At 43.4% G+C, this 25,925-nt stretch overlaps 2 protein-coding genes across 2 annotated transcripts in view; one reads left to right on the forward strand and one right to left on the reverse strand.

Annotated features, from left to right (window-relative positions):
- GTF2F2 (general transcription factor IIF subunit 2) overlaps positions 1–25,925 on the reverse strand; it is a 231,303-nt gene that overhangs the window by 119,226 nt on the left and 86,152 nt on the right. The gene's annotated exons all lie outside the window — the stretch shown is intronic.
- Positions 22,567–24,184, forward strand: KCTD4 (potassium channel tetramerization domain containing 4). The gene has a single exon (XM_030200522.1). It carries the CDS (start codon positions 22,666–22,668, stop codon positions 23,437–23,439), a length of 774 nt encoding a protein of 257 aa, XP_030056382.1. The 5' UTR covers positions 22,567–22,665; the 3' UTR covers positions 23,440–24,184.

Here is a 25,925-nt window from a genome sequence, read left to right on the forward strand (position 1 = left end):
GAGATACACATAAGCCTTTGTTCTCTGAGAACATTTATTTGTGATTTCTCAGCAAAACAAATTATATGACTTATGCTTTCAGAAGATACAAATTTATTACTACCCGTAATAAGCTTTAAGTGCACTATGTAAAATAATAGCAATTACATCAGTGTCTTGCTTTTAAATGTAGGATTCACAATTTCACCCACCCCAGTACAAGTCCTACAGCTAAAATTCATGTTGCAAAAATAGGGGAGCTTATAAAAATGATAAGATAAAGCTAAATCAGGGCTTCTTAGCCAATTAGTGAAGTACTGGTTTGATTTGTCTTGAAATTTTTTTTTATCAAAGTGTTGCTAAGCTATATAATACTGCATGATTCCTGTGGGCAGAGTGACCCTTTGTTCCACATCTATATAGGATAGGTTTGGTTGTAGAAATGACAGTATAGCTGAAGTTAGGTTTCACAGGTTAATTATAAATAGCAGATAACACCTCTTAACATTTTCTACTCCTCTAAAGTAATTTCTATTCTGACATGAAAATTAACAACATTAATAAAGAAAAATTGAAACCTTTGACTGGCTTATATTTTATTCTTTTGTAAAGTTTCTACTGCTGCATAATGCCCTCAAAAAAACACATCAAGTGAACTGGCCCCACCTGCATTATCAATTAACATGACAACAGGATAAATTCATCAGTCATAGTTGGTGTCCTCTGCAGGGCAGTGTGTGTCAAAGCAAACACCAACCATTAGCATGAATTTGCTGGCAAAAGAGCTCTACGACAAAATTGTGATAAAGTGCAGATCAGGGGATGGGTTTAGAAGAATGGCAAAGTATTTGAATGTCCCTTGGACATAATCTGGAAATGTAGTAAGATGTGAAATGAATATGGCACCACCCCTGCTTAAATTGGGCTGTCTCTCCAAACTGGATAACTGGGCAATGAGTAGACTGACCACGGAGGCAACCAAGAGGCCAATGGCAACTTTGAAAGAGCTAGTATCTACTAAACGTAATAAATATAGGCTGTAGAAGTACACACTCACAAGATCTAATGTAAATTGCTTCCACTAACTGAAAATGCACTCTATACAAGTACTCTTGTCAAAGGAAAAATGGCCTTACAGAGCTCCTGGATCAGTATGAACTACTGGAGCTTAAACAGACCAAAAATGATCCTCTGTTCATCATCGGGCATAAAAAACCTTTGCTCTTAAGGATGGGTAGCTAGTAGTCACTCTCACTTTCGTTGCAATAAAGTTTAAATTCTCATTGCTATTATATCAATTTTTAACAACACTAGCTACACGAAAATCTACCAAACTGAAAGGAAACTTATCTTTCAGTCGTGTCTCGCTACCGGCACGTTGTAACTTCTAATGCTGGAGCAGGTTTCTTCTCCCCCATACCACTAGCCGACGATGGCCAGCATTTCGTGCCATTGCTTCAGGGTCTAAGTGGCGGGGCTGGTTCTGCAAATGGAGACTGAAGGTAATATGTCATCTCACGTAGTAGCACGGTAGCGCTATTAATCTGTTAGGATGTCCTTAAACAATTTTTTTCATCTGGGACAGATAGCCTCTGACATCACCAACCGTATAAATGTGGAGCCATTTTCAATTCAACTTTCAGCTTAGGAAGGCACGGAGGAGTCAGCTACAGCTAGTTTCAAGTACTGTGACGGACTGATTGTTTGATTAATAGCACTACTGTGCTACTACGTGAGATGACATATTACCTTAATTCTCCATTTGCAGAACCAGCCTCGCCACTTAGACCCTGAAGAAGTGGCACGAAACGCTGGCCATCGTTGATAAGCAGCACTAATCGCACTAAGGTGAACTCTTACGGAGTCGGTCTTGAGACCAGACTCTGACAAGTGTAGAAGGTATTCAAGCAGGGTCTGTGTAGGACAAGAAAGAGGATCTAGGGCCTTGCTGTCACATCAGACGGCAAACCTTCTCCATTGGAAAGAGTAGCATCTCTTTGTGGAATCTTTTCTGGAAGCAAGTTAGGGTGCTTCTTAGCCGTCGCTCGATGCTCATCATCGAGACTCCTCGGTACCGATGAGGACGTGGAGCCCTTACGTCTCCTCTAGGCCGGGTCCGACGGTCGATCCCGGGGGGCCTGCATAACAGGAGGCCTCGAGTCAGGTGGAGACGCACTCGATGCCTCACTGCTCCCAGCATGTTTTGGTCTCGGTGCAGCCATTACCTCTCCTCCTGACGTCGATGCTCCTGTCGATGTTGAAGGACTGGATTGAGCCCCAAAATGCTTTACTCGTTGGGCTTCTCGAGACGCTTGTGTCTGTTTCTTCATATGAAGACAGAGACTACAAGTGGCTGGGCTATGGTCGGGCCCCAGGCACTGGATAGACCAGGCATGGGTATCGGTACCTGAGATGGTTCGGTTGCACCGAGTACAATGTTTGAAGCCGCTGGGTGTCCTCGATGACGTGGATGGAAAAACAGCTTTTGCAAAATCAAACGACACAATCGTGCCAAAAAAGCGAAGGGCACAAAAAGGGAGAAACCCTACCGCGCGGCCTAAAGACCAGCCACGTCGAAAAAGAAAGTAAACTTAAAAATAGGCAAAAAACTAAAAACCTACAAGCAATCTTTTTTTTTTTTAAGAAAATGACAAAAAAAGTCGTCAGACTCTAGTTCCTGGGCCCAAAAAATGAGATCAGAAAAATAGACTGTTACCTCGTCACGGATGAAAAAGAACTAAGGGGCACGCTCACGCGATGGGCGGGAAGTCGTCCGCGCATGCGTGGTGCACGTGATTCATGCGCCAGAAGACTCTGGCCAAAACTTTTTATTTTTGCTTCAAAAATTTCCTCCATTTCCTAGGCCGACCCGGACATTGACCCACATTTGAGAACAAGCAGCCTGCTTGTCCTCGGAGAACCACTGCTTCTTGACGCAAGGGGTAGGACCCCATATCCCATTTCTTGTTGACATAAAACAAACAGACCCATAGTCTGTCTGAATTTGGATAATATAGTTTTGGAGTCGATCTCTAAAAAGCCTTTAGAGCATTACAAGTGGCTTGAAGGAACATGCTATGGTGGCGATTCTAATGCCACATCCGGACAGCCTCCTGACACAGAGGTCATGATCCGGTGCCCCCCTGCTTGCTGGTGTAATACATTGCAACCTGATTGTGGCATTTGGATGAGCACAATTTGATGAGATAACCAATCTCTGAAGGTCTTTAGAGCAGATCACCTGTAGCTCCAAGAGACTGATCTGAGGATTCGTTTCCTGGGTGGACCAAACACCCATCTACATGAGCCCCCCACCCATCCCAGGAAAGTTGTATCCATCGTCAGCACCTTGTGTGGCGGAGGAATTAGGAATGGAAGTCCCAGAGTCAAACTGGATTGAATGGTTCACCACTGAATCATTTATCATTTATTCATTTTATATACCGTTTCTTATTGCTGGTGCAAAACAGAACGATTTACATTTTTAAAAAATACAACCCATACATACAAACAAATAAGAACTCCAATCATTGATAGAAAAGCACAGCAACCCAAAATGACAAAGAAGGACATACAGTGGGGGAAATAAGTATTTGATCCCTTGCTGATTTTGTAAGTTTGCCCACTGACAAAGACATGAGCAGCCCATAATTGAAGGGTAGGTTATTGGTAACAGTGAGAGATAGCACATCACAAATTAAATCCGGAAAATCACATTGTGGAAAGTATATGAATTTATTTGCATTCTGCAGAGGGAAATAAGTATTTAATCCCTCTGGCAAACAAGACCTAATACTTGGTGGCAAAACCCTTGTTGGCAAGCACAGCGGTCAGACGTCTTCTGTAGTTGATGATGAGGTTTGCACACATGTCAGGAGGAATTTTGGTCCACTCCTCTTTGCAGATCATCTCTAAATCATTAAGAGTTCTGGGCTGTCGCTTGGCAACTCGCATCTTCAGCTCCCTCCATAAGTTTTCAATGGGATTAAGGTCTGGTGACTGGCTAGGCCACTCCATGACCCTAATGTGCTTCTTCCTGAGCCACTCCTTTGTTGCCTTGGCTGTATGTTTTGGGTCATTGTCGTGCTGGAAGACCCAGCCACGACCCATTTTTAAGGCCCTGGCGGAGGGAAGGAGGTTGTCACTCAGAATTGTACGGTACATGGCCCCATCCATTCTCCCATTGATGCGGTGAAGTAGTCCTGTGCCCTTAGCAGAGAAACACCCCCAAAACATAACATTTCCACCTCCATGCTTGACAGTGGGGACGGTGTTCTTTGGGTCATAGGCAGCATTTCTCTTCCTCCAAACACGGCGAGTTGAGTTCATGCCAAAGAGCTCAATTTTTGTCTCATCTGACCACAGCACCTTCTCCCAATCACTCTCGGCATCATCCAGGTGTTCACTGGCAAACTTCAGACGGGCCGTCACATGTGCCTTCCGGAGCAGGGGGACCTTGCGGGCACTGCAGGATTGCAATCCGTTATGTCGTAATGTGTTACCAATGGTTTTCGTGGTGACAGTGGTCCCAGCTGCCTTGAGATCATTGACAAGTTCCCCCCTTGTAGTTGTAGGCTGATTTCTAACCTTCCTCATGATCAAGGATACCCCACGAGGTGAGATTTTGCGTGGAGCTCCAGATCTTTGTCGATTGACAGTCATTTTGTACTTCTTCCATTTTCTTACTATGGCACCAACAGTTGTCTCCTTCTCGCCCAGCGTCTTACTGATGGTTTTGTAGCCCATTCCAGCCTTGTGCAGGTGTATGATCTTGTCCCTGACATCCTTAGACAGCTCCTTGCTCTTGGCCATTTTGTAGAGGTTAGAGTCTGACTGATTCACTGAGTCTGTGGACAGGTGTCTTTCATACAGGTGACCATTGCCGACAGCTGTCTGTCATGCAGGTAACGAGTTGATTTGGAGCATCTACCTGGTCTGTAGGGGCCAGATCTCTTACTGGTTGGTGGGGGATCAAATACTTATTTCCCTCTGCAGAATGCAAATAAATTCATATACTTTCCACAATGTGATTTTCCGGATTTAATTTGTGATGTGCTATCTCTCACTGTTACCAATAACCTACCCTTCAATTATGGGCTGCTCATGTCTTTGTCAGTGGGCAAACTTACAAAATCAGCAAGGGATCAAATACTTATTTCCCCCACTGTACCTAGTAAAATCTACAAATTAAATACAGTTAAGCCTAAACTTCTACACCTTCTCTACTATCATAAGTTCTGTTCAATACAGTTTGTGAAGAGAAAAGTTTTCAGAAGTTTTCGAAAGTGAATGTATGACTTCTCTAATCTAATCTCTTTTGGAAGCCCATTCCAAAGAGAGGGAGACAGAAAGAAAAAAGCTGATCCCCGTGTAGATTCCAACGAGCCTTAGCAAGCGGAGGAAATGACTAACCTATTATCTGTTAATGATCTAAGTGTCCGCATAGGAGAGTAGGGAATCGTCAAATTCGATAGGTAACTAGGAATAAGTGAATGAAAAGCCTTATGTGTGAGAGCGAGTACTTTAAATTTGATTCTTGCTTCAATCGGAAGCCAATGAAGTTAGTATAATAGAGATGTTATTCTATCATCCCTCCGAGCCCTCCAAATCATGCGAGCTGCTGTGTTTTGTATTCTTTGTATTCTTTTTAAATTAGCTTTAGTAATCCCTGCATAGATAACATTACAATAATCTAGGCGTGAGGTGATATACGCATATGTCAACGTTTTAAGAGAGTCTTACTTATTAGATTTCTAATTGAACGAAGCTTACTTAAGTGAAAAAAAGATTTTTTCACTACATCAGATATTTGTTCCTCAAAAGTTAATGCAGAATCAATAATGACCCCTAAATATCTGAAAGATTTAACTGTAGGAATGTTTTGTCCAAATAACGTGGGCACTACTGATGGAGTAGTTCCATGCTCTACTATCCATGATGTTATCTTATCCGGATTTAATACTAGCTGATGTGTTGACAACCATTCTGCCACTTTATCAAGACAAGTTTGAATTGGTGTAAGATCTATACTTGATGGCTGGACATAGTGAATAAGAAGAAAATCATCTGCATACGAATAGGAGCTAATACCCATTGTTTGTATAAGTAATGCCATGGGACTAACATATAAATTAAACAGCAATGGTGACAGAACCGATCCCTGTGGCACCCCACATGATAATTTATATAACTTAGAACAAGACTGCTGTTGAACAACTTTAAACGAACGATCTTTGAGGAAGGATGTAAACCATTTCATGGTTGTCCCTGAAATACCAATCTCACTCGATCAATCAAGGAGTAGATTATGGTTAATTAGATCAAATGCTGCAGATAAGTCCAACGAAACAACCAGGGCAATATAACCCTGCTCCAATCTCGCATGAATTTCACTCAACAAAGAAGTCACAATTGTTTCCATACTGTGTCCTTTTCTAAAACCCGATTGTCTCGGATGTAACAGGTTTTTTGAATCCACATAAGCTTGCAGTTGTCTAAACACAATTGTCTCTAAAAATCTTAGACAGAAATGGAAGATTAGACACTGGTCGATAATTATTAGATAGTAACGGATCCAGTGAAGGATTCTTCAAACTTGGTTTTACTAGCGCTTCTTTCAATACAGTAGGCAGCACCCCTTCGGAGAGACTCAGTGTAACAATTGAATACATGAACTTTTGTATTTCTAACCTGTGTATTTTCAACCATGCTGATGGTAGAGGATCTAGTAGACTATAGGTAGGCGACAGACCTAAGATTAAGGTATGCAATGATTCAGTAGAAGGAGTTTCAAAATCTTGCCATAATACAGATAATTGCGAGCCTAAAGAATACTCAGTTTGACTTGTCCCCAATACCTTTGGAAAATGAGCTATTAATTTCTCAATCTTAGAACTAAAAGACATTGCCAACGCCTCAGAATCAATGGTAGGTGCCTCTATGCTATCACTAGTTGTCGTCAAGCGTTTCATAACATGAAACAACTGTTTCTGCGAACTAGCTGCTATCTTTATTTGATTAGAAAAATATGTTGTTTTTGCAATCTTTAGTTGAGCCAAATAGTAAGTTTGGCATTGCTTACATTTCTCTTTTAATTCTGTAGTCTTTCGCTTCCGCCATTGGCGTTCGGCTCTACGTACCTGCTGCTTACATAATTTTAACCCTGGATGATATCATGGTTGAGAATGTTTTGTATTTATTTTAATTGTTCTTTCTGGTGCAAGGTCATCCAGAGCTAGTGAAAGAACTTGGTTCCAGGTTTTAACTTGCTCCTCTATAGACAGGCATTAAAATTTGATGGAAACTTTCCTGATAGGGAGGGTAAGGAAGTAAGATTAATCTTATGTAAACTCCTCGTTTTAATATAGGATGAAGTAGACTTATGCACCAGCTGCGGCACTGATAAGTGAAACTGTAGAAAATAATGATCTGACCATGAAACCGTTTTTTGAACACTTTAGTTCATCCAATCTGTGTCATTACTAGGTCTAAAGTACGAAGGAAGCGTACAAGCGCTGGGGACACTTGAATGATATCTTCCAGGCTAACCGTGGCTTGACACCACTGAGAGGCCAAGGTCCATTGAGCTGATCTCATGTGAAGACGTGTCATGGGTGTAACATACACCATGGAAGCCATGTGGCCCTACAATCTCAACATCTGCCAAGCAGAGACAGTGGGGACTCCCAATTCCTAATGAGGACTTCCTGGAGTACCTCATGGAGAGACAGTCACAGCCTTCCTAGGAGGAGATGTGTAGTCCAGGACCTCAAGCATCATGGCCCTGGGTTCATCCTCTACTTCCAAAGGAAATGGAATGGCCTCAGCCATTTCCTTAACAGAAGAAGGGAATGAAAGGCTCTCTGGAGAAGACTTTCTCCTTTCAGGTGGAGGGGAGGGTTCAGAAGGAATTCCATAGGACTCATCCAAGGAATAGTACCTTGGATCCTTCTCTGAATCACGAGCGCTCCTCTTCAGTGTCAGACAATACCTCCTGGTGGAAGTGTCAAGAATGAACCTGCCTCGACGTGGAGGAGCCATGTCCGAGAATGGTGTCGAGAAGTGGGTTCCTGCCTTGACTCCAGAGATGCTTCCTCCACCGATGTCGAGGGAGTGCCAGACGACACTGGATCCGCATGCAGCGTCAGTGTCTGAGGCCACACAGCAGGCTGAGGACCATCAGAGCTGCAACATGAAGCAGGGTAGGCGCAAACACCCCGATGCATAACGTTGCAGAAGGCCATCCAGAAGCTCAGGGAGCAAGGCCCGGATGCGCTCATCAAGGGCCGACACCGGGAAAGGCTGAGGTGACAGCTCAGGAGCAGGTTGAAGAACTGCTGGAGTCAATGCGGGAGCTGGGTCCTGGCTGCTGGGAAACCAACGCATTGGTACTTCCTGTATGGAGGGGGAGCGGTCCTCCCAGCACCGATGCTTCTCGGGTGCCGAATCCTTCGACACCCCAGAGCTCCCGGCACCATACGTCAATGGTGATAGATACCGATGCTTCATGGCCTTCACCTGAAGCTAGTCATCAAGGCTTCTCAGTGCTGGCGAGGACATCATTGAATCCACACATCACATTGGGGTCTGGTCTGACAAAGAAGGGGCCTGGGGGGCCCTGCACAACAGGAAGCCTCGAGGAAGGTGGAGACCCATTTGATGCTTTACTGCTCCTAGTGTCTAAGGGTCTAGCAGAAGTCATGCTTACTGACGCTCCTGATGCTGGTGCGATGCTCAACATCGATGCAGACGTCGAGAAACCAGTCTTGGCTCTAAAAATCCTCTCTCTGGAAACGTGGGTCCTCTTCTTCATACGAAGGCTGAGAACACAGTTAGTTGGGCTATGGTCGGGCCAGAGACACTGAAGATACCCAGAAAGGTGGTCTTTCCCAGAGATCGTCCGACTGCACCAGATACAGTGCTTAAAGCCACTGGGAACCTTCATGGACATGGAAGGAAAATCCTCCTTGACCAAATAGTGCAAATCTCTTTTCTATTGCATTTTACCAAGACAACAGCAACAACATCCAAAGCTTATTAAAACATGTGACAATTCAAACATTGTAGCGATGGTGCCTGAAAAAGGGGAAAGGAACACAAAAATGAAGGGAAAAATCCGGCCCAAAATCAAGGCCTAAAAGTGTCCGAATGACGATGAAAAAGAAAGGAAACTTAAACCAGGCAAAATAAACTAGAAGCTAAAGGAAAAAGTTAAAAAAAAGCGGGTTCCACAAAAGGAACACAATAAAGGATGAAAAATTAAAAAGAAATCGCTGAAAGGCACAAAAAAAGCTCTTTGGACCAAGCAAAAGTGAGGAGACGGTAAAAAAAAAACCCCAAAACCCCACATCCTCTCCTCACCGTGGTACAAAAAGAACTGAGGTGACCACGTTCTTGAAGCGGGCGGGAAGGCACTCGTGCTCCACAAAGCTCTACTTATGCTATTCATAAATCCCGGACTAGGCGAAGTGGGTTGGCTTCACCCACTTGTGAGAATCCATAAGCCTACTTGTCCTCGGAGAATAGGGGTTTATAAATGATGGAGTAGCTTGAGAGAGGGATGGGTTTTATGAGTGGTAGGAAATTCACAGAGTGTAGGGAAGGATGATTAAGCACTGCAGAGAAGTGTGAATACATCCTTCGGGGAGGGGAGGGGAGGTGTTCGGTGTTGCAGGATTCCAGTGAGACACTACTCTCTCTTTCCACCAAAACTACTACTAAATGTTTTGGCATTATTGGATATATGCAGTGCTATACAGTGGTGATAAGTATTCAGTTACAATATATCCCTAACCCAATGCGCTTACAATCTAGGTGGGTATCCAAGGTAACAAGAGATAGTTATTTGCCAAAGGTCACAAGTGTGTTAGTGGCATAGATATGATTTGTTAAATTAGATTGACTCTGGCTCTTCACCTGTGGCTACCTGATCTTCACGGGCTCCTCTTATTCAACAGACAGGGCCCAAACTCTATGCCCATGACTTAAATATGTAGCAGTCTCTTGCAGCCTAGGTGACTTCACCATGCAGTATGGGACTAAGCTCTCAGTGCCACCTGAATGACTGTTTTCACTCTCTAATTATCATCTATATGGGCAGACTGACCCCTGAGAAAATGTTATCATCTGATGCAAAACACACATACGAAAAATAATATATTAAATATCATTACGTATTTTGTTTGTCAAATGAATAGCACTCTGTTTAAAAACATAACAACTCTGAATCTGGTTGTTGCAGCCTCTTTTGATTTAACTGTAACTGTCAGGATAACCTTGTGATGCCACTGACTACCTAAGTGGAGTGGATGAGCTGCCTAGTGCTGGAGTACCCTCTTGCTAGTCAGGTTTTCGGGGTATCAACAATGAATATGCAGGAAATTGATTTACATACATTGCTTCCATTAAATGCAAATCTATTTCCTGCATATTCATTGTAGATATCCTGAAAACCTGACTCGTAAGGGGGTACTCCAGGACCGACTTGGGAAATACTGCCCTAGTGGTTAGACCAGCAATCTAAGAAAATCCCACATCTCCCAATGACATTTGTGACCTCGGGCAAGTTACTTTACCCTCCATTACCTGAGGTACAAACTTAGTGCTAGGTTTACTAACAAAGGTTAATATTTTAATACGTGTTATTACAAGTTAATGCACTTTAACATAGAATTTAACATGTTATTTAATACAAACCCTCTTATTGTCAATGGGGCCTATCATTAATAATGTGTCTAAACACATAATTAGCATGCATTAGTAAAACTAGCTTTAAGACTGTAAGCCCTCAAAGGCAGCAAAATAACAGCAACTGAAACTAGATAATAACACGGGAACAAAGTTTGTCGTCCACCCCCCAATGTGGTTCCAGCTCCATCCGTGAAGGTTTAGTCTCCGTCTCATCCCCACAGGTCCTGTTTCCGGCCCTGCAGTTTCTGACCCCATCCCCGTAGGCTCTGTCCTCATCTACACAAGACTCGAACACTTATATAGTAACATAGTAGATAACGGCAGAAAAAGACCTGCATGGTCCATCCAGTCTGCCCAACAAGATAAACTCATATGTGCTACTACTTCTTGTGTATACCTTACCTTGATTTGTATCTGCCATTTTCAGGGCACAGACCGTAGAAGTCTGCCCAGCACTAGTCCCACCTCCCAACCACCAGCCCCGCCTCCCACCACTGGCTCTGCCACCCAATCTCGGCTAAGCTTCTGAGGATCCATTCCTTCTGAACAGGATTCCTTTATGTTTATCCCACACGTTTGAATTCCGTTACCGTTTTCATCTCCACCACCTCCCGCGGAAGGGCATTCCAAATATCCACCACTCTCTCTGTGAAAAACTGCCTCCTGACATTTTTCTTGAGTCTGCCCCCCTTCAATCTCATTTCATATCCTCTAGTTCTACCGCCTTCCCATCTCCGGAAAAGGTTCGTTTGTGGATTAATACCTTTCAAATATTTGAACGTCTGTATCATATCACTCCTGTTTCTCCTTTCCTCCAGGGTATTCATGCTCAGGTCACCAGGTTACAAAAATGTTTGTAGCCCAGACCAGAAAGCCTTATGCTTGAAGTGGAATGGCTATTTGGAGCTTCCCATTATCATGTGCATACTACGAAATACTGGTTGTTGATGAGTGTTGACTTAGATAATGTCATACAATGTCAAAGGCCTTAATATGCCACAGAAGCGACAAAAGCTCTTTAAAGAATTATTGCAACATAGGCCACATATTGTGTTTATGATTTTATATTTAAATCTTTTATTATTAAAATATAAAAAGGAATAATCACAAACAGAAAACAATAATAATGAGCAACTATAATAATAGAACCACCACCCTCTACCCTTCCAACCCCAACAATAGCTGACTTCTACTACCCCAAGGAATCCTAATCCACCCTGTTAAAATGTCCAGGGGTACAAAATACAACCTGCTCTGTATGTCCTAGTGGGGGAGAAATATGCCCTATGAAGCACTGTTATGATTTTTTAATTTGTGGATGAATAAGTCATCAACATTCTCAGGATTCAGTCTAGATCACCTGTCTTCCACAGTCTTTCCTGTAATAGTAAATGTCTTCTCAGAAGATGTGCTGGTAGAAGTACAGGATCCCCCATGTAAATTTTGCCAGTTGTGGCCAGTATGTTTGCTTGTTTTTCCAACAACAACAAAAAAATCAAAATATCACCTGCATCACTCAAACATAAATAACTGTCCAGTTCATTAACAGGCTTCAAAATAGAGAATGACACAGAAACAAAGTTCGTCCCCGTCCCTGCGGGATCTGTTCCTGTTTCCGCCCCATCAGGCTCTGTCCTCGCCCGTCCCCACTGGTCCCTGTGTGGATTATCAATTCCAAAATACAAGTAGCTAGCTAGCCGCTCAGGCGGCCTCGATGGCAGAGGCCGGGTCCGTCTCCTTGGAAGAGATATGCAAGGCGGCAACTTGGGCATCGGCCCATACATTCTCCAAGCATTACCGCTTGACTGTGGCGGCACGGGCGGAGGCCCGGTTTGGAGATTCAGTGTTGAGTTCAGGGATTTCAATGTCCCGCCCTGGGTGAGTACTGCTTCGGTACATCCCACCAGTCTATGGATTGATCAGCATGATGATATGGAAGGTAAAATTATGTATCATACCTGATAATTTTCTTTCCATTAATCATAGCTGATCAATCCATAGCCCCTCCCAGATATCTGTACTGTTTTTATTCTGGTTGCATTTCAGGTTCAAGTTTAGTCTTCAGTTACTTCAGAAAGACTTCGTGTTCAAGTTTTTTCACTTGGATTCTTCAAGAGTTGAGACGAGTTTGTGTTACAGTGAGCTGCTGCATTCCTCTCCCCTCCGTTTTACGGGGCTGGATTGAGACTTAAAATTCTGCCGGCACTCCCTCCCGCTTCGTGCGGTTGTAGGGCAGCTTTGTACCCCTCCCGCTTCGGCGGTGTTAGGGTCAGTCAGCTCCTCCCGCGGTTGCGGTTGCAGGATAAGCCAGATCCCCCCGCATCGGCGGGTGTGGTGTCCCTCCCCCGCTTCGCGGGGATGAGCTGGACGGATTCCCCTCCCCCACTTGTGTGGGGATGAGCTGGGTTAATTCCCCTCCCCCGTTTCGGCGGTGGTGAGCTGGGCAGAGTGTCCCTTCGTGGGTGTAATTCTCTAAGTGCTGAGTCCTGCGGATGGAGCTTTGATATCGACATACTGAAGAGTTTCCGGCAGCACATGACCACATATAGGGAGGCAAAAGTTTGCTCTCTATCTCCACCTGCTGGTAGATGGACACAACCCACCAGTCTATGGATTGATCAGCATGATGATATGGAATCTAGCCTTAAAATCATCTGCACTATCTGAAAATCAGAAGGTGGCCAGTGTAAAAACAATTCTTTAACAGGGTACCAGGAATGATCCAGTAAACAACAGACTGGCAAGATTGATGTCTATGCTGGGCAGAAAGGTAGAAACTATTATAAAAAACAAATTATTGAACAGTCATGGGTTTGGGTCATGGATTTGATATACTGACTTTCTGTGGTACAATTCAAGTGGTTTACATATTATATGCAGGCACTTTGTCCTAGAGATATCAGAATCTAAGTTTTTTGTAGGATCACAAGAAGCTACAGTGGGAATTGAACTCAGTCCCCAAGTTTCAAGCTTGGGTTTTTATTTAATATACTGCCTTTCAGACATACTGTCAAGATGGTTTAAATTAGAAATAATATTAAAAATGAAGGCCAAAAAGTCAAGGAAAAAAAAAGGTTACCCATCGTAAAAAAAAAAACCAAAAACATATATATAGATATATATAACTGTAATGTATTTATTTTAATTAGTTCATTGTAAGCCGCTTCGGGGCTGCAAAACTGCGGCAAAAGGCAGGGTATAAATGATCTGAAATAAATTATATATATACTAGTAAAAAAGGCCCGTTTCTGACACAAATGAAACGGGCGCTAGCAAGGTTTTCCTCGGAGTGTGTATGTTTGGGAGAGTGTATGTGAGAGTGACTGTTTGAGAGTCAGAGTGAAAGTGTGAGTGTGTGAGAGAGAGAGTGTGTGTGTGAGAATGAGAGTGTGTGCAAGTGTGTATGTGAGACACAGTGTGATAGAGAGTGTGTGTGTGTGCCCATCCATGCTCCTCTGTCCCCTGCCCCCTCCATTCATCCCTATCCAGCATTTTCCCTCTCTGCCTGAGGCCTGCCCTGCAATCCATATGCATCCATGGCCATCTGTGCCCTCCATTCATCCCTATCCAGCAATTCCCCTCTCCCTGAGTCCTGCCCTTCCAATCCATGCCCATCCATGCTCATCTGTCACCTGGCCCCTCCATTTTTCCCTATCCAGCATTTCCCCTCTCTGCCTGAGGCCTGCCCTGCAATCCATATGCATCCATGGCCATCTGTGCCCTCCATTCATCCCTATCCAGCAATTCCCCTCTCCCTGAGTCCTGCCCTTCCAATACATGCCCATCCATGCTCATCTGTCACCTGGCCCCTCCATTTTTCCGTATCCAGCATTTCCCCTCTCTGCCTGAGGCCTGTCCTGCAATCCATATCCATCCATGGCCATCTGTCTCCTCCATTCATCCCTATCCAGCAATTCCCCTCTCCCTGAGTCCTGCCCTTCCAATCCATGCTCCTCTGTCACCTGGCCCCTCCATTCATCCCTATCCAGCAATTCCCCTCTCTGCCTGAGGCCTGCCCTGCAATCCATATGCATCCATGGCCATCTGTGCCCTCCATTCATCCCTATCCAGCAATTCCCCTCTCCCTGAGTCCTGCCCTTCCAAACCATGCCCATCCATGCTCATCTGTCACCTGGCCCCTCCATTTTTCCCTATCCAGCATTTCCCCTCTCTGCCTGAGGCCTGCCCTGCAATCCATATCCATCCATGGCCATCTGTCCCCTCCATTCATTCTTATCCAGCAATTCCCGTCTCCCTGAGTCCTGCCCTTCGAATCCATGCCCATCCATGCTCATCTGTCACCTGGCCCCTCCATTTTTCCCTATCCAGCAATTGCCCTCTCTCCCTGAGGCCTGCCATGCAATCCATTTCCATCCATGCCCATCTGTCCCCTCTATTCATCCCTATCCAGCAATTTCCCTCTCTCCCTGAGTCCTGCCCTCCCAATCCATGCCCATCCATGCTCCTCTGTCCCCTGCCCCCTCCATTCATCACTTTCCAGCAATTGCCCTCTCTTCCTGAGCCCTGCCATCCCAATCCATGCCCATCCATGCTCCTCTGTCCCCTGCCGCCTCCATTCATCCTTTTGCAGCAAGTCCCCTGTCTCCCTTTCATGACCCCCCTTGCATCCATGCTCCTCTCTCTCCCATGTCCCAGCCTGGGCCGCCCTCTTCTCCCCCCCCCCTTCGCATCCATGCTGTCGTTTCTCCCCTGCCCTCCCGCTCCCATTGTTGTTCTTTAGTGGCCACCCTCTTCTCTCCCCCCAACATGGTTGTTTTGTTTTTTTTTTTATTGTTTTTAAATTTACCTCCGTGCCGGTTCCGGCAGCGAAGCGTCAGGGAAGGAGGCGGCGCTCCCGACGTCTAGGTTTCCCTTCGCTGTGTTCCGCCTTCTTTTGACGTCATCCTTGACGTCAGAAGAAGGCGGAACACAGCGAAGGGAAGGCTAGACGTCGAGAGCGCCGCCTCCTTCCCTGACGCTTCGCTGCCGAGCGTTGCGATTGGTTGAGTGTCATTGCTCCGCCCTCGACGTCATCACGTTTGACGCGTGGGCGGGGCAGACACAATGCGATCTCACCCCCTTCACTTTAGAATGTTGGCTAACAGAGGCTTCATTAGAACGTTGGAGGTGCGTTTTATATAGATATATATATATATATATATATATATATACATATACACACACACTAGGAAAAAAGGCCCGTTTCAGACATAAATGAAATGGACGCTAGCAAGGTTTTCCTGGGAGTGTGTATGTTTTACAGAGTGTGTGCAAGAGTGAGTGTGTGATAGATAGAGAGAGAGTGAATGTGTGAGAGTGTGTGTGTGTGACCAAGTGCCTCCCTCCCAGTTCCACGGTGGGTCTCCCTCATCCCTCCCTCGCTGCCAGTTCTAGGGTGGCCCACCCGGCCTCCCTGTTCCAGGGTCCGGCCGCCCTCCCTCCCTCCCAGTTCCAGGCTGGCCCCCCGCCCTCCCTCGCAGTTCCAGGGTGGGCCTCACCCCTCCCTCCCACCCACTGCCAGGGTCCCCCTCCCTCCCAGTGTCCCCCCTTCCTCTCTCCCACCCACCCTCCCAGTGCCAGGGTCCCTCTCCGTCTCTCCCTCCCACCCACCCAGTTCCAGGATCCCCTTCCCTCCTTCCCAGTTCCAGAGTGCCCCTCCCCCTTCTCCTCTCCCTGCCAGTTCTAGGGCATCCCTCCCTCCCTCCGTCGTCTTCTGAGAGCCAGCGTGGTTTAGCAGCAAAGGCAACCTCACAAATGCTTCCTTTTGTCCTGAAACGAAGTTACCTTTGAAACACAGTTCGTTTTGGAAAGGTTTTTTTTTCTCCATGTGTTTAAAGATGCTGTGTGAAGTTGAGTGAAGCCACAGTCAGCTTCCGAACGAACGTTGGAGGAGGTGTCGTTTCGTCTGATTACTCGCCCTCGACGTCATGACGTTTTGATGCGAGGGTGGTCATGATGCGAGGGTGGGGCCCGCCCTCGACGTCATCACGTTGTGACGCGAGGGCGGCGCAGAAACAGATGGGCATAGATGGAAGGCTTCACCCTTATGAATCCACGAACCCTGGCTTCAGAACGTTGGAGTTGGGCGGAGCTGAGGGTGAGGCTATGAATGGTGGTGAGACCCTACGAACACTACAGGGGGGGGGGGGCTTCAGGGGCACAGAGTGAGCTTCAGAGCTGGGATTCATCGCCATGGATATGGTATTACATCTCAAAAGCTTTCTGAAAAAAAATAGTTGAAAAGATGTCATACAGGTGGAAAGTGAGAATTCGTAAAGAGAGAATTCCACAATGTATGGCTGGTCTCACAGTAAACATGGGCTTTCTAAACCTTTCAAGAAAAATGTGACAGAAAGAGAGGACCACAAGAATGTTCTGTTGGAGGGAGCAAACCACATCGGTGTTGAAATATAGAATCAAATAACGAGCAAGGAAATGTGGATGACCCAGGTTATAAACTTTATAAACCAGTATCAGAATGATTTAGTTAATACAGAATTCTACAGGTAGACAGTGTTCTGCTCTTAAGAGCATAGTAAAGTGATCAACTGGAATCCTCCAGTGATTACCTTTGCAGCTATATTCTGCATAAGCTGCAGACATTTAATTTTCTTCCAGTGGAGGCCCTTGAACAATGCATTACAGTAATCTATACGGGAGATGACCATAGCATGTAGAGGAATCGGAAGGGCCTTAGGCTCTAGAATATTACAGATAGAAAGAATCTGGCATAAAAACACTGCCCAACAACCCTCGTTCTCAGCTCACTGCGCTAACCATCAGGCTACTCCTCCACTTGATGGTTTAAAAGAACAGAGGTGACACGTTTAAGCAAAAGAAGTCTTGGCTCACCAACCTGCTATATTTTTTTGAAGGTGTGAATAAACATGTGGAGAAAGGAAACCATGAGATAATATATCTCGATTTTCAGAAGGCTTTTGACAAAATCCCTCATGAGGAACTCCTAGGATATTAAAAAGCCATGGGTTAGCAAGCAATGCCCTACTGTGATTGGAAACTAGTTAAAAAGAAAGAAACAGAAAGCAAGCCTAATTGGTCATTTTGTTTTCAATAAAGAAAGATGAATAGTGGAGTGCCCAAGAGATCTGTACTTGGACCTGTGCTTTTTAACATATCTAGAAATGATCTAGAATGAGTGAAGTGATCAAATCTGCAGTGCACACAAACAGGGGCGTAGCTACGGGTGGGCCTGGATGGGCCCAGGCCCACCCAATCACATCTCAGGCCCACCCCAATTTGTCCTGCTCCTCCAATCCGGTGCTGGTCTTCTAGGTGCCGGTTAGGCTGCAGTGAGAGTGCTGCACAGCCTTCTTTCAGTTCAGTGCAGTGCATGGCGTAGGCGTAGCTAGGGGGGATGGAAAAAACGGCGCCCATGCACATTCATCGCTAGTTTAGTTCCTGAAGCGCATGTGGTACGACTTCCAAATGCTGCCCGGATTGGATTCGGAGATGGTTGGCGGCGTCGCCTGCTTGCCGCTTGTCAGCCCACTCAGCTGCCTGCTGTCCGCGCACTCCCAGTCTCCTGTCTCCCATCCCCTCACTGTGCTGCCTGCACTGCTTGAAGCCAAGAGAAGGCGCAGAACGTCGTCCAGAGAGCTCAGCTGCAGCGGCCTTGTGTAGTAGTAAAGTAGCTTACCACACAAGGCCGCTGTGGCTGAGATGAGCTCTCTCAACGACGTTCTGCTCCTTCTCTTGGCAGTGCAGGCACCGGCAGCACGGGGGGTCCGGTGTGTGTTGTAGGCTGCACTCGCTGCAGCAGCCCAGTTGTTCGGCGGCAGCGGCGCTTCACCTTCATTGGCTGTGCAAAGCTGACTCCTGTTCTTCTTTCTTCTTTGACTGCTGGGCTGGTGCCATGGCTGTAGTAGAGCTAAGGTAAGGGACCGTTCCCACGGCACATGTTGTGTGTGCTCTGGCTCGCTGACTTTGTGGGCTGCTGGGTTCCACCTCCGCGGCACTTGCAGGAGCTATCACCTGACCCGTCCCCAACACAGCACAGGACAGGACAAGTAGGTTGAAGAAAACAGGAGATGGGGTATTCCTATCTAGTCCATTATACGGACTTTAGCAAAAGAATTTTCAAAATAAATGTGTAGTCCATCTGTAAAAAGTCTAAAACAGTTCCAGTTGGATAGTCATTAAGCAGTGCCTTAAAAGGTGGAGGTGAGATTTTTTTTTCTTTTTTACTTATTTAACAGCTTTTTAATTAATTTCAAACCTTCCTATATCTAGATTTAAATATAATATAAAAATTGAACATCAGTAAAACAGCTTAAAAATTATTATAGCTGGTAGAAATAGCAGTGATAATCTTTGTATTTTGTGCTCATTTATCTATGCTGTTCTATACAATACAGATGGCAAAGTTTCAGTGAGAATATTCTATTTCTTGATCTTAACTATTCATCTTAATTGTTTCTGTAATCTGCCTTTGGGAAGCCTGGTGTTATAAAGTAACATAGTTAATGACGATAGATAAAGACTGGTAGGGTCCATCCAGTCTGCCCAGCAAGATAAACTCATTTTACATGGTATGTGATACTTAACATGTATACCCGAGTTTGATTTGTCCCTGCCTTTCTCAGCCCAGCCCAGCCCAGCCCAGCCCAGCACTGCAGGTAATACAATTGTAAATGCTTTTTTTTTTAACATCATAATGGTGGGATGAGTAGGGGGTAGGACAGGGCTGACACTAGGCTACAGGGAGGGGTGAAGGGGTAGGGTGGGGCTGATGCCTAGGTACCCGGATGGATGTGAGGAAGGGGAGGGCTGATGCCAGGTTACAGGGATAGATGGGGGGTAGTGTAGAGAAAGGAAGGGCTGATGCCAGGCTACGGGGATGGATGGATGGATGGGGGGGGAGGGTAGGAAAGGAAGGGTAGGACTAATGCCAGGTTATAGGGATGGATGAGGTGAGTAGGGAAGGGAAGGGTAGGACTGATGTCGGGCTACAGGGAGGAATGGAGGGGTAGGGAAGGACACAGCTGATGCTGGGCAATTGATGAGGGTTGGTCTGTGTTCTGCATGTGACCAAAGTGATTCCTCTGGCATGTGGTTTGTGTTGGGATCTATATCAATCTGAGTAGTCTGACTTTTCCAGTGAGACACGTATTGCTGTTATTCACTGCTGCCTTTTTAAAGGTACTGTTATTAGTATTTGTGTGTTCAGAATTGGTGTTGTTAAAGTTTGCTACATAGGCTTTGAGTATGTATGTGGTTTATATTGATGCTGGACAGCTGTTGGGCAGACTGTTTATTAGAAATCCTTCATCAAGTGCGCTTTAAGGCATTATTTAGTTGTATCTCAAGAAATGCTACTCTCACTTATATACATATAGTGCCCACCCATATTAGCTCTGGGCCTACCCAAAATGTCAGGTCTGGCTACGCCACTGCACACAAAACTGAATAAACTGTTACATCACAAGTGGACTATGTAAGAGGTCTTGAAACAAAGACTGGGCATCCAAATGGCAGATTAAAAGGGGCATTTTTGATATGTCTAAATCTGATTTTGGCTGTTTTGCAGAAAACGTTCCAAAATTAAGTGGCGAACAGTGATTTTTGAGCCAGAAAAATGTTTATATTTTTGTTTTGAAAATGGTCATTTCCTAGATGCTTTGTGCTCAGTGTGTTTTTCTTTTGAGACCATTAAAAAAAAAAAGTTCCAAGGTACAAATGCACAAAAACAAGCCACTGGGATGCGGGGGTGCTGCACTGGACTTCACATAAAATGTCCCAAGTACACATCTCACTATTACCCCTTATATTGTATGGGGAGCCCTCCAAAAACCTCCTGTACCCACTTATACACCACTACAATAGCCCTTATATCTGCAGATGTCACCTATATGTGGGTACAGGAGGTTTTTGGAAAGCTCAAACTGTCCACCATAAGTGTAACAGTTAGTGAGATATGGAGTCTGGGTCCCTTTCTCTACAGTCCACTGCACTGACCACTAGGCTACTCCAGGGACCTGCTTGCTGCGCTAATAGGACAGGCTGTAACATCTGATGCTGTCATAGAGGCTGGTATATACTGTTTCTTTCACATCTTTGGGGGTGGGAAGGGGTCAGTGACTACTGGGGGAGTAAGGGGGGCATGCCTTAATCCCTCTAGTGGCCATCTGGTCATTTAGGGCACCTTTGTGTGAATTAGTTGTGATTGAAACAAGTCTAGACCAAAATGTCTAACTTAGCCCTGGATGTTTCTGATTTGTTCCTTTACGACATAAAAATGTCCAAGTTCTGGGAATGCCCAAATCCTGCATCTGACACGCCCTCTTGTGCTTTGGATGCACTGCAGATAAACTGCATAGTAAAACAACTTACAATGCGTTTCAAAAATAGCGATTTGGATCAAAAAAACATCCATCTGCTGCTCTGTGGACTTTTTCTGTTTTGAAAATGAGCCCCTAAATTTAACATGGACAAGGGCAAAAAGTGATGCACATACAGAAGAATAACCCAAACTATAGCTATATGGTGATAGAATCCACATTAGGAGTCACCACTCAGGAAATGGATTTAGGCATCACCATGGTCAAGAGAAACAGAGGTATAACAAAAGAGAGGGAACAAAGTACAAACTAAAGTCCAAACAAAAAAAACAGCACCACAGGCCTTTAAAAATGGAACACAGTTCTTTCATGAATGAGCCTTGACAAAAAGACCCGACACGGGCCGTGTTTCGGTGACTAGCACCTGCATCAGGGGTCCCCACGTCTCATATAGTAAAAGCTACAAAGCACCAAGGCACTTTCACTTTCTGTATCCAAACAGAGAAAATGATGGCAGATAAGACCACATGGTTTTATCCAGCCTGCCCATCCATACCAGTGCTAAACTCAGGGACTCTGTGCTTGTCCCATGATTTCAGATACGGTCATCATCTCCCCCACATTCTCCAGGAGGCTAGTCCATAAATCCATAAAGAAATACATCCTGGAATTACCTATGAAACTTCCCCTTTTCACCTTATCCTATGTCCCCTTGTTCCAAAGCTCCCATTCAATTGAAAGAGGCACACCTCTTATGCATTTATACCTTGGAGGTATTTAAATGTCTCTATCCTATCTCCTCCCTTCTCCTACCTTTCTTTAAGTCAGTCCCCATATGTTCATGACAAAGACCACAAATCATTTTCGTTGCTGCATTCTGAACAGACTCCAACCTTTATATCTTTTTGAAGGTGCGATGACCATGAATAATGTGGACTTACTTTCTCTTGCCACTATAAATTCAAATATATCTAAGATACAAAAATTACAAACTTTTCCTCAAGACGAAACGTATAACCACCTAAGCCCTAGAAAAAGCATATTCTGACAGCTGAAATGAAACAATAATTTAAACAGATAAACAAGCAGAGAACCTTCTTTCTATTCATAGCATTTTACTAACGCCAGCATCTTCCTCATCTTTAAAAACTGTACAGAAAAAAAAAAACCTCTTTAAGAACAGTACAGTTGTTTAAATGGAAATTTAAATGATACAATTTCAGTCTGTGTGATTCAGTGTTAATCATTAAAAGATTAATAAGCACAGAAATGCATTCAGTGACCTGTTTACTAACAATTTTTTCCATTTAGTGCTATGGGAGAAATGCTTAGTTCACAGGGCCCTAAATGTTCATTAAATATTAGGTGATACCATTCATTTAGACTATAATGTAAAAATGCCCTTAGCTTTTAAACAGTACAAGCTGAAGATTAGAAAGTTGAAAATGTATTTTGTATCCTACATCTTCCCTTACACAGTTAAATGCAAATTTTTCTTTCCAGCTGTATTCTTGATATCTCACTGCTTACATAGCTAACACGCCACCTACTGCAAAACTGAGCTGACAGCTCGACCAATGCTGCCAGCATTTCCATTCCATCTCCGTAGCAGAGCTGAATAACGTGCATTTTTTTATTTTTCTTTTAAAACAAACAAGAGCAAGACCTGAGAGCTTTCCTTAACACCCTGGTTCACAGAATGGAACGCAAAATAAACAGAAAAGACAAAGAATGGGAAGATAAATGCAATAATTCTGAAGACACCGAAATAAGCACGAACTGTAAAACATCTCTGATTACCCTCAATGTTGGTGGATATCTGTACATCACACAGAAACAAACATTAATCAAGTATCCTGATTCATTCCTCGAAGGTGTGGTGAATGGCAAAATTCTCAGCCCAATTGATGCAGATGGGCACTACTTTATAGACAGGGATGGACTGCTGTTCAGACACATTCTCAACTTCCTACGAAATGGAGAACTTTTATTACCTGAAGGCTTTAGAGAAAATCAACTTCTGGCACAAGAAGCTGATTATTTTCAGCTGAAGGCACTAGCTGATGCAGTGAAAGCAAGGTGGGAGAAAGAACAGCAAGCAGCAAGAGAGACCACATTTCTGGAAATAACTGATAATCATGATCGGTCACAAGGGCTTCGAATCTTCTGTAATGCTCCAGATTTCATAACAAAAATCAAATCCCGCATTATCCTGGTGTCCAAAAGCAGGCTAGATGGATTTCCAGAAGAATTCTCAATATCCTCAAATGTTATTCAGTTTAAATATTTAATAAAATCAGAAAATGGCACAAGACTTGTTCTGAAGGAAGATAACACATTCATCTGCACCCTGGAAACTCTTAAGTTCGAGGCTATAATGATGGCATTAAAATGTGGATTTCGACTGTTGACCAGTCTGGATTGCTCCAAAGGGTCAATTGTTCACAGCGATGCACTTCATTTTATTAAGTAATGATACTGACTACTGGACAAAAGAAACAAATCCTACCAGTAAGCATCACTGAACTACAGCATCAAGACATCACAGACAATATACCTCGCCAGTACTCACAGGGCTCTAATGCTAATGAATTTATGTGAGCTGATGGTATGTAAATTCTATATATTATGACTTGCAACTCGGAGTTATTCATGCTGCATTGAATCTTCTTTAAATGAATGAAAATTCTTGCTTTTTAAGACATTAATATTGGAAATAAAGATTTAATACTGTTAATTGCTAATATCAATCTTTTACTCCTGTCATTCACAGAGAATCTAGCTGAAATGTTTTATGTACTTGCATGAGTAGCAGTCATGCATCAGTTGAAGGAAACAGTGTTCAACATCTTTTCTTGCACATACTGAAGCTCACAATATACTCTTTTTTAAAACAAAAGCTATGTTTTGTTGAATTAAGCATTTTAAATGGATGCCCACAGGTTTTATTATCTATAAAAAGGTAAATGTGACAAGAGCTACTGAAATATTGCTTTGAATTTAACTTAGTAGGCAATCAAGCTAATTTAATCAATTCCTGTATGTAATGACAAAAGATGTCAATTACATGCAAATGATCAACTTGCTAAGAATCCACAGAACACTTATGGCCATTCCCGCCCCCCCCCCTCCAAAAAAAGGTTAAGCTAAAAAAAATACACCAGATTTTATTTAGCATACAGATCAATGTATGGAAATAATGCATGGAAAGTCAACAATACCCCCCCCCCCTTTTTCTTTTTTTTTTTTTAAAGCAGAAGACTGTTTTTAAAGGTATGAAAACTAATTTATGTGTTCTAGCGAATACAATCCTGGAATATCAAAGATTTTATACTACATTAAACCTGCTCTTTGTATTTGTGGAAAACATCAGTCATTGCTTTTTATAATTTGGATAACCAAACTTAACTTCTCTTTTTGAAGTGATCACTGTGTATCATTTAAAATGTATCTGTGTAATGAATACTGAAAGGTAAGAAAAACTCTCATAAATTATATTAGCTAGTATTTCCTCTTCATATTGATCTACATCTTGTTTTCCAAATTTCTGAGTAAGCTCTGGTGTCTTATGTAATGTAACCTGATCAACAACAACATAAGTACAGTCAATGTGGTTATTTATACTCTTCCATTCCAAAATAAGTTTGAATTAAATTCCCATTTACTTCTTTTACTCTGTATTTATTGATCACTTACAAATGGACTAAATGCATTTAAGTTCAGCATTATGACAGAGCACATTAGAAACCAACTGGCCATGTTACATTAAGCTGATCTTTATTTTCAAACAAAGATGCAAAAACAATGAATTATAATAATCAGAATCATAGGAGCCAACTTTTTAAATTGATAGGGGGTGCTAAACCCAATGGAAATTACCTCTCCCTGCAAACAGTCAAAGAGTTTGCTCAATATTGGGGGTGCTCAAGCAACCACGGAATTGGCTCCTATGATCAGAATAATGTACTTTTTCTAATGCAATTCTGGACTGAGTCAAAAGCTTCAACTTCCTCTAGTCATTAACTGCCTCAAAATGCACAACTGTTAGCCAGCTTTGCAAACACAGAACAACTGTTGCAGAAAAACAAAGTTCCTCAGCCCACAGACTGCACAACAAAATGGTTATAAATGAGAATGAGTACCATGATTTGTGAAAAGTAAAAGGCTTATGTCAAATTAAAAATTATTTTAATTTCCTTTACTGGTGGAAGAGACAGACTTCCCCACTGGCACATTAGTGGCCTTCTAGTCCTCTTTCTCTCTAACAACTTCAAGTGACTATCATTAATTCTTCAACCATTCAAATCTCCTCCTTTTGTGAATAAAAGATACATTTAAGAATAAGAAGGGTATGGAGAAATATTTTCTGTAACAAAATATTTTTACACTTATTCCGAAAGCGCACATAAGTTCACTTTGTTAATTTCCTTCAGTCCTGAGGCCCATATCTCTGTAAATAATCAAATACTGGCCAATTGAACTTTAAGCTTTTTTTATTCCCAGCAGAAAAGAAAGAATTAAACAATTAACTTGCAACGAATGTAGCAAACTACACATGGATTTCAAAGAAATTAAATACTTTCATTACACCAGCCTAAGAAGATCATCATTCTGTATAAGCTGGTTTCTTGAACTGAGTAAGTGACAGCATGTTACTCTTAAAGCTACAATGCTAACAGGATTTTGCAATCAGTATAATCTTTTCTTGGCACCATCATTTCTTTGAGTCTCATTTGTGTAAGTACTCTTATCCCAAAACATTTTTTACATTTGAACATTTTCTTGAAAAATAGGTATGCACTGTTTGTAATATTCACATTCTCTGTTTATTTCAAACATCTTTATCCAGGTCCAGTTACTTATACTAGGTTATTATTTTCAGTGGAACTGTGTAACATGAGAACTGCTAAGTATCACAACAAAGTATACTAATTTACTTTGATTCACAGTGGTGGAAAT

This window comes from Microcaecilia unicolor, chromosome 4, assembly GCF_901765095.1.
Source record: "Microcaecilia unicolor chromosome 4, aMicUni1.1, whole genome shotgun sequence".
Lineage (NCBI taxonomy): Eukaryota > Metazoa > Chordata > Amphibia > Gymnophiona > Siphonopidae > Microcaecilia > Microcaecilia unicolor.